This window comes from Sebastes fasciatus, chromosome 19 (assembly GCF_043250625.1).
Source record: "Sebastes fasciatus isolate fSebFas1 chromosome 19, fSebFas1.pri, whole genome shotgun sequence".
NCBI lineage: Eukaryota > Metazoa > Chordata > Actinopteri > Perciformes > Sebastidae > Sebastes > Sebastes fasciatus.
The window spans coordinates 14,580,911-14,593,985 of NC_133813.1; the positions used below are offsets into that span (position 1 = coordinate 14,580,911).

A 13,075-nucleotide genomic window follows, 5' to 3' on the forward strand; every position below is an offset into this window, starting at 1 on the left:
CTCACCTTGATCTGGTCTTGCTCTCCTGCATATTCAATAGACTGGAAGATGTTCCACGTGCACCTGCGTCTCACCTCCAGCCGGGCAACATACTGACGGTACCAACGCTGGATCAACAGAGCCGCTCTGATTGCTGAAGATTGGGAGAGAAGAAGGAAGCACTTAGGCCATAATCATGCTGAGGTAACCTTCCTACCTTCCCACTACCAATACATTCATTCACTGTCTCAGATCTAGACTGGACGACTTACCAGTGGCAGCTTCACAGAGTGCGTAAAAATTGAGTAGAAAAGTTAGTAAACGCTACTTGTGAAACGTTTTCAGTGTAAAGATGTGTTGGAATAAAACACATTTACCTGGAACTGAGATGGTCACTAAAAATGAAAAAATAAATGACATTAGATTATTGCAATAAAATGGAACATTTGTTTAAAATACTTTAACTATTGACTAGAATGATTTAGATAAAGGCACCACCTCTGTCACGTTTCTTCAGCTGTAGTTCAGATTTTCCCATAGCACATCCCATGACCCTATGCTGTTTTCACTGTCAAGACAAAGATACTTTTCATGCATATTTCACCTTGTCTTTTGCTACCTGGGAATAATGCAATAATAGATTTACAGTATATATACAGTCTAAAACATTTCTCTATTATTTTACATTTTTTATAGACATTTTTGGTAATAAATCAACAGCATAAACAAATATAAATCATTTGGAGATATAATTAATTTACTTATAACCACTGGACGTTTTACAACATAATTACGAAAGCATTTTATTTAATGTCTAAAGGGCCTATTAAAAGTAAATGTTAACAAACCTATTGTAAAACAGAATAATCAATAGCCAAATAAAATAAAAAGCACCAGATAGGCCAAAAGGAATCGTACCTGGTCGCGTTCTTTCATTACCTCCCCTCTCATCTTCTGCACCTTTTGAAGAAATCTTGTAATTTTTTTCTACAAACTGGCCAGCCACACTTTTACAAATAAAAAGCAGAAATGTCGCATGCGTTACCACTTAGACTTTTCCATTTCCCAGGCACAGCAGCATAGGTTCCAGTGACTGTAGTGTTGTAAATGGATGTCCCCTCTCTGCTGCTACACACTCTCATCCATCACAAACACACACACTGGCTAACGGCTTGTGAATAGCAGAGCCAAGTGTCTTGGACAGGCCCCGTGATCACTTAAACAAAACAAGATGCAAGTGGATTAGGATTACACTTTACTACGCTGGCATCTACGCTGAATAAACGGATGAAGGCTCTGATAAAGGGCAGCTTCTGTTTTGAAAGGAGTTTGTCTTGTGACTCATATGTCAACAGTAACGTCAATATTATCTCCATTAACAGTTGATTGACCACTGGCTAGTCTGAACCCGTCTATTCTTTGTTAATACAGACATATTTCTTAATCAATTTACAAGTTAAGTAATACTGAATATTATTACAGATATACAAATGTTTATGGAAACATCACAAACCATCTGCTGCATGAATACGTCTGATAATGTATCAATCAAAACAGTGATCATGTAACAATTTGCCATATGGGTATAAAAACACAAAGAATAATCTGATATTTGTAGAACAATTATTAGGTGAACACAAGCAATACACGCATTAGAAAAGCTCTACATAGAACATAAATAATGTCCCTGTCTTTCTGGATTAACTCAGTGTTTCTATGGCCTGCAACAACAATTCAAATTTCTCAAGCACTTTTATGATGTTCTGAATTTTGAGACTCCAAAGAGTTGTTCAGTTCTGTTTCCAACAAGTCCTCATATCTAAACCGTCTCAGTGAAACAGGAAGATTTTCCCCTTTCTCCTTTTTCTCAGTATTCAACCTTCAATCATAAAGCTTTTCTATCTGAACCTAGAACACAGACAAATAGACCAGTTAAAAGGTGGCAAACAGAAGCAGCAAATCTTCCCTCACTACTGACTGTACTATGAAGTATTGGAAAACAAATTAAACAATATTGGTTAAGATTTAAAATATTAAATTTCATAAACAAGTCAAAAGGTGTTTTTAAAATGAGTGATCTACTGGATTGTATTGCAATGTTATAGTAGGTGTTCTATCTGTCTGCAGTAATTATGTTCTAGTCATGTTGTGCAGACATGCATTTTGAAATTCTATTTTAATATTTCCCACTGCTGACTTTCTGTTAATGTAGATTTTCTATCTTGCTACATTAAATCCTGCTACATTTTTTAATAATAATGATATCTTTTATGTGTTGAAATACATTTCAAGAATGTCCTCTGTGTTGTCTGCTTGTAGGAACATCTGCATCGCTCATCCTCCACAGTGTTTCATCTGTTAATAAAGGCTCTTTGTGATCCCAGCCAGGAGCAGCTGTCGGTGGTGTGACTCCCGGCGGCACTACAACAAAGAAGTGGTGGGAGACGTCTGATACTCAAGGACTCTGCTCATTCATGCATGGTTATGTGATGTTAAGAGCTGCAGTATCCCACAGTGACCACAGGTATGTGTGTGTGTGTGTGTTTAAAGGATATGGCTGACAATAAGCAAAATGACCAAACTGCACGGCCCCCGACCATGACTCTGAAAACTGAAATATCAGTAGCCCAACTGTGCTGTGTGTATTGATAAATCCGTGGCACTGTCCGTGGTGCTGAAATAGCAGACAGATTAATAATCTGTTTTGGATCTTTGATATTATCTAAACTAAAGAGTTGGGGGATATTAAAAAATACAGAACATAAGACAACAAAATACAAAAAGCTAGTCACGGATGAACGAAACGAACCCTCCCCGTCTGTTAAAAATTAACTATGTGTATGTTTATATATGTATGTTTACGTATGTGTATATATATATATATGTATGTATACGTATGTATATATATTTATTTGTATATACTGCATATATATATATATGTATACAGTATATATTTAGTGTAAGTAAAGATAAAAAATAAGAAAATAATAGTAAAATAAATAAGAAAAAAAATACATAAAATTTACGAAAAAGAAAAGGGTTGAGGTGAAAAGTTATTTATGTATTCTACATGTACTGGAGATATAAATGCACACAGATATGTTACAGTTTTGTAGGTAACCACCTTCATATATATATATATATATATATATACATGAATTTCATTATACACAAACACACCTACTTGTGTATATACTCACATACACCCATAGATATGTACACACCACCAGACGAAGAACGAAACACAACTTATATTTAGTTATATTTATGTATATCCGTAGTCAATGTCCTACTCTACTCAGAGTTTGACACTATTATGTATTTTTAATAGTTTTTGGGCAACAATGGAGATCTGTGGTACAGAGGAATAAGATATATCAGCTAACACTTACTAGCAGAATTATTTAATTCTTGGTTTTTGGTCTTTTGATGGGATTTGTTTACAGAATATGACTTGATGCGTATAGTGTGCGCATGTCATAACAGTTGTTATATTACCTCTGAAACTCTGCTGACTAATGGTTGGCACTGAGAAGTTGAAACCTGACAATAATTTAAGACCTGAAATCGTCTGTGTTGTTGAGACCTGTAGAACATATTTGTGTTATGATGCCCAGATACAAGGGAACAACCAAGGACACAAAGTGCTTTAGGGTACGAATGATTTAACAGTGAAGGAAAACATATTCAGATCCTTTTGTTATGTGAAAACTGTGAAAATACTCCATTACAAGTGAAAGTTCTGCATTGAAACTTAAGTAAAAGTACAAAAGTATCATCAGCAAACTGTACTCAAACAGAATACTGAGTGATATATTATCATATACTATATTATTACATTATTAATAGTGATGTGTAAGCAGCATTTTACTGTTTCAAGCTAGTTGAGGTGGAGCTAGTTTTACTACTTTATATACACTTTCTGTTGGTATTTTTGGCTAGAATTAGAAACTATTAAAAAATGAAATACTCAAGTTAAATGCAAGTATCTCAAAATTGCACTTGAATATAGTACTTGAGTTACTTAGTTTCTTTCCACCACTGTGAGCTGAGATGGAAATATAGTTGCTCTTATTATTTCAGCCCCTTCTGCAAAGTAAATTTTTTCGAACAGGTGTACAGTACACTGACGAACACATGCAATAAGAAAGCCAGGTTTCTGCAGGTCTGCATCTCAGATATACAGACCAGTAGTTATATTAGCTGCAAAAGAAAGCATTACCAGGTTTTGTACCAGCTTGCACCAAGAATTCCTGTGGCATTGTTGCTGAATTATGATTTGATAAACACTGCAGCAGATAAATGGTGTATTTTGGGCTGCATGGGAAAGTTTGCTATGACCCTAGTGTCGAACTCTGAGGAGGGGTCACCTAAGGATTTGAAGTTACCATTCCTTGCGTGCGTTTTTACCCTCGCTGGCTCACACAACTGTCAACGCTGCCAAGCTTATTTGCTCTGGGTTCTCAGATATCCTTCAACATCACCTGCAGTACCCAGTGTTGCTTTGTGTTACATTTCTTTCCCTCCAGATCCTGACAAATGCCGGGGAATAATATTGTTATTATGTTAAGCATACCAGATTTCTGCCTTTCATGTCGGGCCAAAAAATGGGAGTTGCAATAGAAACTGATAACTGCACATATGCAGAAATGAATGGGCAGCTTGTGTTTTATGTTTTTTTTGGCCTACTATTGAAAACAGGTTAAAATAAGCACTCCCTGTGTTCTTCCCATGCTTCCCTGGATGTGCTGATAAAAAGCGCAATCTCTTGACTACTGTTTCAGGTGCTGTTGGTGGCTTGTGCCCTCTCTGAATGTGGGTTAGGGTATTAACACTTCTTAAAAAAGCAACGGCCTGCCAGTGGATCATTCATTACAGACTCATACTGTGCAGACAAATATTGTTCAAATACGTCGGGGTGAATTTTAGGACACAAAAGTATTTTCATTTGATGTAACAGTGCAGCACACAAGTCTTGGGTTTGAATATTGAGCTCAGTGTAAACATCATAAATGGCCTGCAATGTTCAGTTTTTGTTGACACTGTCATAAAGGACCAGTGTATAATATTTAGGGGTATCTATTGGCAGAATTAGAATACAAAATAATAAGTATGTTTTCTTTAGTGTATAATCACCTGATAATAAGAATCATTGTGTTTTGACACAACTTGACACCACTTCTATGTGACATAATATACTGTTGACCTGCTGTCTCCCCATAAAGACCCCCTGTCCCCCCACTAAAAAAGACAAAAACAGGTCTAAGTGGGTCTCAGAGGGTTAACTATGAGCTCAGTAATAAACATAATTGAATGTACAGCAACAATGTTAATAAAAACTAAACATTACAAGCTTTGTAACGATGGATGTTATGGCAGGGCTGTTGGATTTCATTGGAGTCTATAGGTGTACTTAATAAAGTGGCCACTGAGCGTATGTGTTACTGGTAGTGTGGAATAAGATGATGTGAACAACCTTTAAGCTACATGAGGGGCGTCAGAAAGGGGAAAATTGAATAATAGGAAGGAAGGAATTTGGTAAAATTTGTATTAAGTTTGGTTGGCTGACAGTGTGCTCATAGACTGTTACAGAAGCACACGTTTTATGATTCATCTGTGGATCTCTTGTTCGGTACGTCCTGGTTTTCACCAGTGTTGTCAAAACGATATGCATGTTGTAATGCGGTATGTCTATATACCATTCTCTCATTCCTGTCTGTTTGTCTTGAATCCGTCTGTCTTAGTCTGTCTTTCTTTCTCTCCTGGATCATCCTCCTTACACTCTTTCACACACAACAGGGGACAAGACCACAATGTTAAGTATCTCAAGGCCAAGCTTTGGTACAAGAAGATAAAAACCCAGGTTCCCAGGAACTGACAAAATATAGCTAGTGTAGCATCCCTGTCTGGTCACTCCTGTCTCCTCCTCCAACTAGACCAACCACAGCCTTAGTCCGCCGCGAGTCTAACTCCGAAAGCAGTTGCTCTATAGATTGACCGTCCGTCTCATGCACCATGTCCTTCGCGTTCATCGTCATGACGATGCTTCTGGGCTCTTCAGTGGTTTTTGCATTTGTCTTGCAGCCATCCAAGGAAGAACCTGCAGCCTCTGCTGACTCTCCTGTTTCCCATCACAGGTCAGTATCAAACTTTGTGTGCCAACGTTCTGCTTTTGTTAGCAGCGACATGTCTTCGTATGCAGGGACCATTTAAAACCATGTTCCTCAAAAGTGTCCAAAGAAATATGAAACATCTTGTAAGGTCACAGAGGTTACTCTATTTTAAAACAGCCTTTTTTTTTTTTTATATGAGTTAAAGGGAAATAGATTCTGGCTATGATTTAGGGTCACTTTGACCATTTGGTTTTCTAAGAATGTGCAGAGAATGTAACACACTGTTCTGTTTAAACTTCAGCAGTGTAATCAATCACTCCTTAGAGTGCTTCTACAGTTCATTGAGGGCTCTGAGAGAGCGTGTCTGGCATGTGAAGCTACTAACAAATGCACTTTGGTCTTGATTGAAGTGTTAACACGATGCTTTTTTTGTGCAATGTCCAGGATTTTCTTCTATTTCTGTGTGTTTCTGTTTAATCATGTTTTAATCATTATGCACTTTTGAAATAATCTGAGTCATATGTGATGTTCAGGTGCCAGGGTGGATCATTGCAGTCCATCAGGAAGGGTCTCCTCGGGGCTCTCAACTTGCAGATTGAGCCACGACTACCTCATGGTGGGCTGGACCGTGTCAGAGAGCAATGGAGGACCACCTACGGCACCATCGCTCACACGGCCAGGGACACTGCAGGTAAATAGAACCAACAATTCAAAGAAACTACTGTAGAGGCAACATTTTTCAAGCCTTAGTTAAATCTTTAGTGTCCTTTTCCAAGTCAAACCCAGCAAAAAGTGTCTTTTTCCATGTCCTTGCAGTTCCAGCGGCCTCTGGCAACTCTGTGGCATCTGATGTTGGAAACAGTACGAGCCTGAAGTGCTGTTCTATGGCCTCTGAGATCTTCATGAAAGGTATGCAACAATGTGTGTCTATGTTTCTGTGTGCATGCGTGCATAACAACATGAAGAAATGTAGAAATGCAGCTATTGCAATATCCATTCTTGTGTTTGCCAGATCTGGGATGGGAAAGCTGGGTTATCGTTCCTGCCAGTGTTACCATCGTTCAGTGTGCACTCTGCAACGCCGAAGGGAACACTGTGCAGTGTCCATCATCCCTTACCAATGTCCAGGCTGCAGACTCACAGGTATAAATCTCTAAGACATTTGAGTGTCTGTAAACCCCAATTAGCTTATATTGTACTGATTTACATTTCTGATATACATTTACATACATAGATACGTTTATTGTACTTTCTTCCCTCTCATACAACTTAAGTACAGCGTTTGAGTCGATGTACTTAGTTACTTTCCGTGTCTTGCTGCTCTGAACAGCACATAGTTTACTTTGTGTGTGTTCTGGAGGTGAAACAGCTGCCAATACCGTAGATAAGCCTGTTTTCTCCTTCTGCCAACACAAATGTACCAAATACAAGCTAAGACACGCCCCAAAGTTGGTCAATCATAAATGAATGTGGTAGCAGATATGTGGGCAAGTTCTAGTCTGCATCTTTTAAAATAAACCTTTTGAAAGACCACATTTGTAATTTTGTTTTTGCTTTTTGTTAATCTCATTGGCATTGATTGAAATGATTTCTGTTATCAATCTACACCTTTTCTTTCTGTAAACATTTGTATTAAATACATTCCAGTCTTTCTTTTTATCAAACTGTGTTACCACGCCTTACTCTTCCTCTATTTGTTCCTCTCCAGGTGCCATGTTGTCAGCCCACCTCCCAGGAAACGGTGCATGTCCTCTACGTGGATGAATCCGGCACCGTCCACATTTCCTCCATGCAGCTGACCCGCAGCTGCGGTTGCGGGCATGATAACCTCCAGCAGCCCACCGGAGAGTAAAGATTGTTTTATAGTCCTGAGATTGTGAGCCACCGGGCGCACAAACAAACACATAAAATACAGAAAAGGTAGATAATACATTACATGCAGGCCTATCTTCTCTCACTATACTAATCTTAGATCGTTACAGTCTGTATTCAACACTGAGCGTGGGAACCAAGGCAAAGTCTCTCTAAGAACTCAGTTTTGCATTCCCCTAACCAGAATGTGCCAGCACAGATCTGTAGAGCCAGCCAAACCTAAAACTGATCATTTATCATTATATTATTTAGTGGTGATGATGATATATCTTAATCACACTCTATTGATCTCAGATTACAATCTACATTTGCCCGCTATTTTGTTTAACTAACATTGAACCAACAATTGAACTTTTTTTGCAAATGCATTTCCGTAGATAAATCCAAGTATTTCTCTTGCACCAAGAGCTGGAAGTGAAGTGCAGCTGAAATGCTAGTTTATATTTAAATAAATGTCATGAGTGTCGGGTGCTATTTACAGCTACTAACTGTTACTGAGTGTTCCCTCCAAAAACAACACTGTGCAGAGCCAAATCCTTGCACAGACAAGTTCACTCCTCTCAACTGTGAAACGACTATTTCCTAATTGGGAAAGAAGTCAATTTAATCCCAAAAGGCTAACGGAGGTTAAGTAAAAAATAGGTGATTCTTTCTTTAATGTGTAAATTAGGTATATAGTATGTTCGCCATGTTGAGGGTCAAACATTTTTTGCAGGGAGAGTAATAGGAGAAGATTGTGTTCACCAGCTAAACTCACTGCACCTGAATATGAACAACATCTGTGCTGTGCTTTTCCACAACGGCCGTGCTCCATTTTCATGTTTCAGCGTAGAAAAGATAAAGACGACAATGCTGCCCTGCAGACCCCCCTACAAACTGTAACAATTACAAGGTGTAAAAAACAAATCAAGAAAAATCATAGTACTTTCTTTTGACATACTTTGTTATATCACATTTTAGTGCTTTGCTGTGAGGTGGCCAGAAAAGTAATTTAATTAAAGATCGAAACCTGGCAGACAATATAGTAATGTCTAAATTGTGATTTTAAACCAAAAATGGTCAGTTGATTGTGAATAAATCCAAAATATTTTGTTATATTTACATAATGTGTGCTTTTATATGCATTTTTGTTTACAGCAGAGTTCTCCTTTTTTCCCCCTCATATGTCTCTTTGAGTATTTCTCATGATTAGTTACAGTTTGTCATTTTGTTATATGACTTTACAAAGTTACCTCACCATTCACTTTTTCAAGTATTTTTCACAAGTGGACTACTACTTATCAGAATGATATATCACCTCAACTCAATCAATACATTCAGATCAAATGCAAAATGTTTTATTGTGCTTATGACACTGCTATGACATCCTAATCATTTGTAACGATTAACTGATTTCTCGCTCACAATTATTTGAATAAAGATGATTTAAACCAACATTTTTTTTTGCCCTCAGTTGTTTTTTCTGGCAACGTTTACTATGGACTATAGTTCTTGAACATAAAAGCTATTTATAATGTCAGCCTTTCAGGATTTCATGCCTGCCGAACAGTAACATGTCAAGTCCAGAGGGAGGAAAAATATCAGACGAAGAAATGTTGGCACTGTGCTCCAGGAAACCAGATGCTGGTCAGGGGAAGAGCAAAATGTTGCGCAGTCTTCAACGTTTTCAGCTGCTGTGCATGCGTTTGAACTCAGGGCTGATATAAACCTTTTCCTTGCTGCAGTGGAATATTAACTTATGATTGTCAAATTGAGCAAACAAGATATTGATCCTGGACTACAGCTACGCAACTACTCTGCAAGAGGACTGCAAGATCTGGGTCAATAGTTCAACATTGCCAGCAATTTGAGGTTTCATTGATACGGGACAGAATGTCAAGCTATTTCACTATGTGGGTGTCTTTTGGCATACTGTCCCCCTTTCTGCTGGCTGTAGGGGCAGTTGAATGTTCAGAGAAGGAAACGTTGCTGCAACCGAAGCCCGGCAACGTGTCGGCGATACACCTATCGGACTGTTTGATGGAGTGCACTTGGATGACATACTTAAAGAAATTGCAACTTCAGGACAATCATAATATACGGCTTCAAGATTCCACAGAAGGTAAGGAGCCTCTCTGTCACTTTTTCAACTCTTGGATGGTTTACTATCTGTTCTAAAAATAATACCTGAACTAAATATTGAGACAGTATCAGTGACAGTGGTTCTCTTATGTCAATTCATTTTATGTTGCACATAAAATCTGCTATATATAGGCCTTCACAAAATAGTTTATCTTCCTAGGAGACCTCGGGGAATACTGTTGGTCTACAGAGCTCAAGTGCACCATTGGAGAGAGGTTTCAGCATGCCTACGTGGTGTTGCCTGTGGATCTATCTGCAGCTGGACACGAGCAGCTGGAGGTCAAAGTCACTCCCCCCACTGCCACCACACTGCTCCCACACAACAGTCCCACCACAATCGCAGACAGTTGTGGCCTCCGATACGATGTCACGCTGCACTTCAGCACAGGGACGGCGGGGATGTCATTCTGCGTACAGGTTGCCGCACAGGCAGATGTCCTGGTGGACAGAGTCCTTAAATGTCCTCCTTTTCTGGTCACCTTCTGGCAGAGAAAACCAAATCAGTCCAACCAAGAAGGTGGAGGATAAAATCTCAGTGATGGAAGAAGTCCTTCAGTAAAATTACTAATAGCACACAGTACAAATACTCAGTTACAGCTAAAAGTCATGCATTGAAAATGTTACTTCAGTAAAAGCATGTAAGTATAATCAGGAAAATGTACTTAAAGTATTAAATTATTAAAGTTCTCAATGCAGAAAAGTGGCCCCGGTAACTATTATATTACACATCATATAATTGCATTATTATTACTCATGCATTAATGTGCAAGCAGCATTTTACTGTTGTAGTTGGTCGATTTTTTTAACTATTTTATACAAGGCTGCAACCATTGATTATTTTCATTATGAATTCATCTGCTGATTATTTTCTCGATTAATCGATTGAGTTTTTGGTGTAAAACTTCAGAAAATAGTGAGAAATGCTGTCACAAGTTCTCAGAACCCAAAGTGACACCTTCACTAGTCCAAACCTCAACATTTTTAAAAAGGAAACGCAGCAAATCCTCACTTTTGTGAAGCTGGAACCATCAAATGTTTTTACATAAAAAAATGACTTAAGCTATTATAAAAATGATTGCCAAATTAATCTTCTATCGTCAATCGTTTCAGCTGTACTTGTATACACTGTTGGATCTGTAACAAAGCATTTATAAGCTCTTTATATATGTTGTTTGTCAAATAATTGTAGTGAAGTGATGAGTACAATATTTAAGTACAAGTATAGAATGGAAATACAAATACCTAAAGTTTGTGCTACAGTACAGTAGTTCGAGTAAATGTATTTAGTTACATTCCACCACTGTATAATCTATGAGGATCACTGACTATCAGTATATTGGTTGTTTAACATAAGTTGTTACCATACTTAAAACCTCATCTGAATGTGTAAGTCTCGCTTGTGTCATAACCATTCATAATTATTTACCACTGGCCTACAAAAAAACGTCATTTTCATTAACTTTATTTATGGTTGATATTGGTTCTCTACTGATACTTTCATTGCTGAACTAAATACAAGAGTCTCTGCACCATTAATATAAATTCCCAATCATTAACATACCAATAAGTACTTGCAGGATATTGTGAGAATTATACAGTATATATATATCTTTTTATTGTCAACATTAGTTGTCTTGTGATGTGGTTTTATAAGGATGTTTTAGAATCAGAATATATGATCTCTCTTTAGGTTTGATTTCTGTGTCTTTAAATATTTTTGTTTCTTGTTTTAGCTGTGAAGGTATTTGATGGTGTTTGATCATAGAAGCGGGTGCAGATTACTTTGCTTGTATGAATCCATCTTTGTTAAAAAAGCACTTAAGGGACGTTTATTGAAAATCTTCAAGACATCATCAGTGCTCTGCTGGATTCAAAGGCAACCGGAGTGATGCAAAAGTTCTCTGTTAAATGAAGAATGTAAATATGAGATGTTAATGGTTGTAAGTGTTTATGGCAAGATTAAATCATTTTATATTCCTTTTTTCAGTCATATGTTTATTGTGCTTATGTGTTTGGCTATTGAGAAATATTCACTGATATTATTGTAACCTTATGTAAAACAAGAACCTACTATTGCAAACCCAATTTATATTGCATTTAATTCTATTCTTACACAAACTATAAACAAATTAGTTTGGACTAATGCTGGGTTTTTGGAGATATACTACTGTATTTGGACAACTGCTTCTTTATACAGTACTATATGTGCAGCCTGAATCATGCTTTTTATTGTTTCCTTAAGGAAAATGACTACAACAACCTAAACCATAACAAATAAAATAATATGTACATATAATAACAGTAAATTGGAAAACAAAGTATTCAAAAACAAGGAGAAATATGGTAATAATAATAAAATAATAATAATAACATAAATAAATCAAAAAAATAAAAGAATTATTATAAATTACAAATTAAAATAATAATAATAATAATAATGCTTATTATTCATATTTTTATTATTATAAAGAAATATATGAATAAAATAAATTCACACACCAGATTCCCAATTCCTACTTATATCCCACGTTAATTCACTTGAACAGGACAGATACAGAATACATACTGTGTGTTTAAGGCACATTTACAAGGCATTGAGCATCCTGTATGTGTTTGTCACTGTACACATGTGTACTATATGTCAGTATGTGTTGCTCTGGTTATCATATAATATACATACATTTACCAAAAACAAATTTCACCTGCTCTTTGGGCATGTATTGGTTGTTCATTCTACTCACAAGAAACAATGTAGTGCCACCTACTGGTTATCATTTAAACTAATAAAAGTATCAGACGGCAGTCCTGCACACCATCCAGCCTCTGGATGGCAGGCTTGTTTTGCTACTGAGCAGTATTGTGTGGTTTTGTGTGTGTTATGCAAAAAGTGAAGTGAAGTAGTTGAAACATCTAATAAAATATTTATGTTTTTCAATAGCTGAGACACTTAACACAACCGAAATGCTGTGTGTCATTGCCCTCAATCGGCT

General features: G+C 37.1%; 1 protein-coding gene and 2 long non-coding RNA genes across 3 annotated transcripts; 2 read left to right on the plus strand and 1 right to left on the minus strand.

Annotated features, from left to right (window-relative positions):
- Positions 1-11: 11 nt before the first annotated feature.
- On the minus strand, positions 12-1,133 carry LOC141757555 (uncharacterized). The gene is made up of 3 exons (XR_012591670.1): positions 898-1,133; positions 478-547; positions 12-374 (listed from the first exon to the last, which is right to left on the minus strand). It is a non-coding gene; the product is annotated as an uncharacterized LOC141757555 (long non-coding RNA).
- A 4,724-nt stretch (positions 1,134-5,857) lies between these two features.
- On the plus strand, positions 5,858-9,400 carry gsdf (gonadal somatic cell derived factor). The gene is made up of 5 exons (XM_074617745.1): positions 5,858-6,116; positions 6,626-6,783; positions 6,909-7,001; positions 7,105-7,235; positions 7,801-9,400. The coding sequence occupies exons 1-5, from the start codon at positions 5,995-5,997 to the stop codon at positions 7,942-7,944; spliced, it is 648 nt and encodes a 215-aa protein (XP_074473846.1). The 5' UTR covers positions 5,858-5,994; the 3' UTR covers positions 7,945-9,400.
- LOC141757326 (uncharacterized) lies at positions 9,401-12,075 on the plus strand. Its single transcript, XR_012591624.1, has 2 exons — positions 9,401-10,065; positions 10,246-12,075. It is a non-coding gene; the product is annotated as an uncharacterized LOC141757326 (long non-coding RNA).
- Positions 12,076-13,075: the final 1,000 nt, after the last annotated feature.

Excerpts from the sequence above, each read along its gene's own strand:
- gsdf (XM_074617745.1), top strand. The coding sequence starts at position 5,995 with ATGTCCTTCGCGTTCATCGTCATGACGATGCTTCTGGGCTCTTCAGTG. Across the intron at positions 6,117-6,625 it reads TCTCCTGTTTCCCATCACAG|GTGCCAGGGTGGATCATTGC; the intron begins GTCAGTATCAAA and ends TGTGATGTTCAG. Across the intron at positions 7,002-7,104 it reads CTCTGAGATCTTCATGAAAG|ATCTGGGATGGGAAAGCTGG; the intron begins GTATGCAACAAT and ends TGTGTTTGCCAG.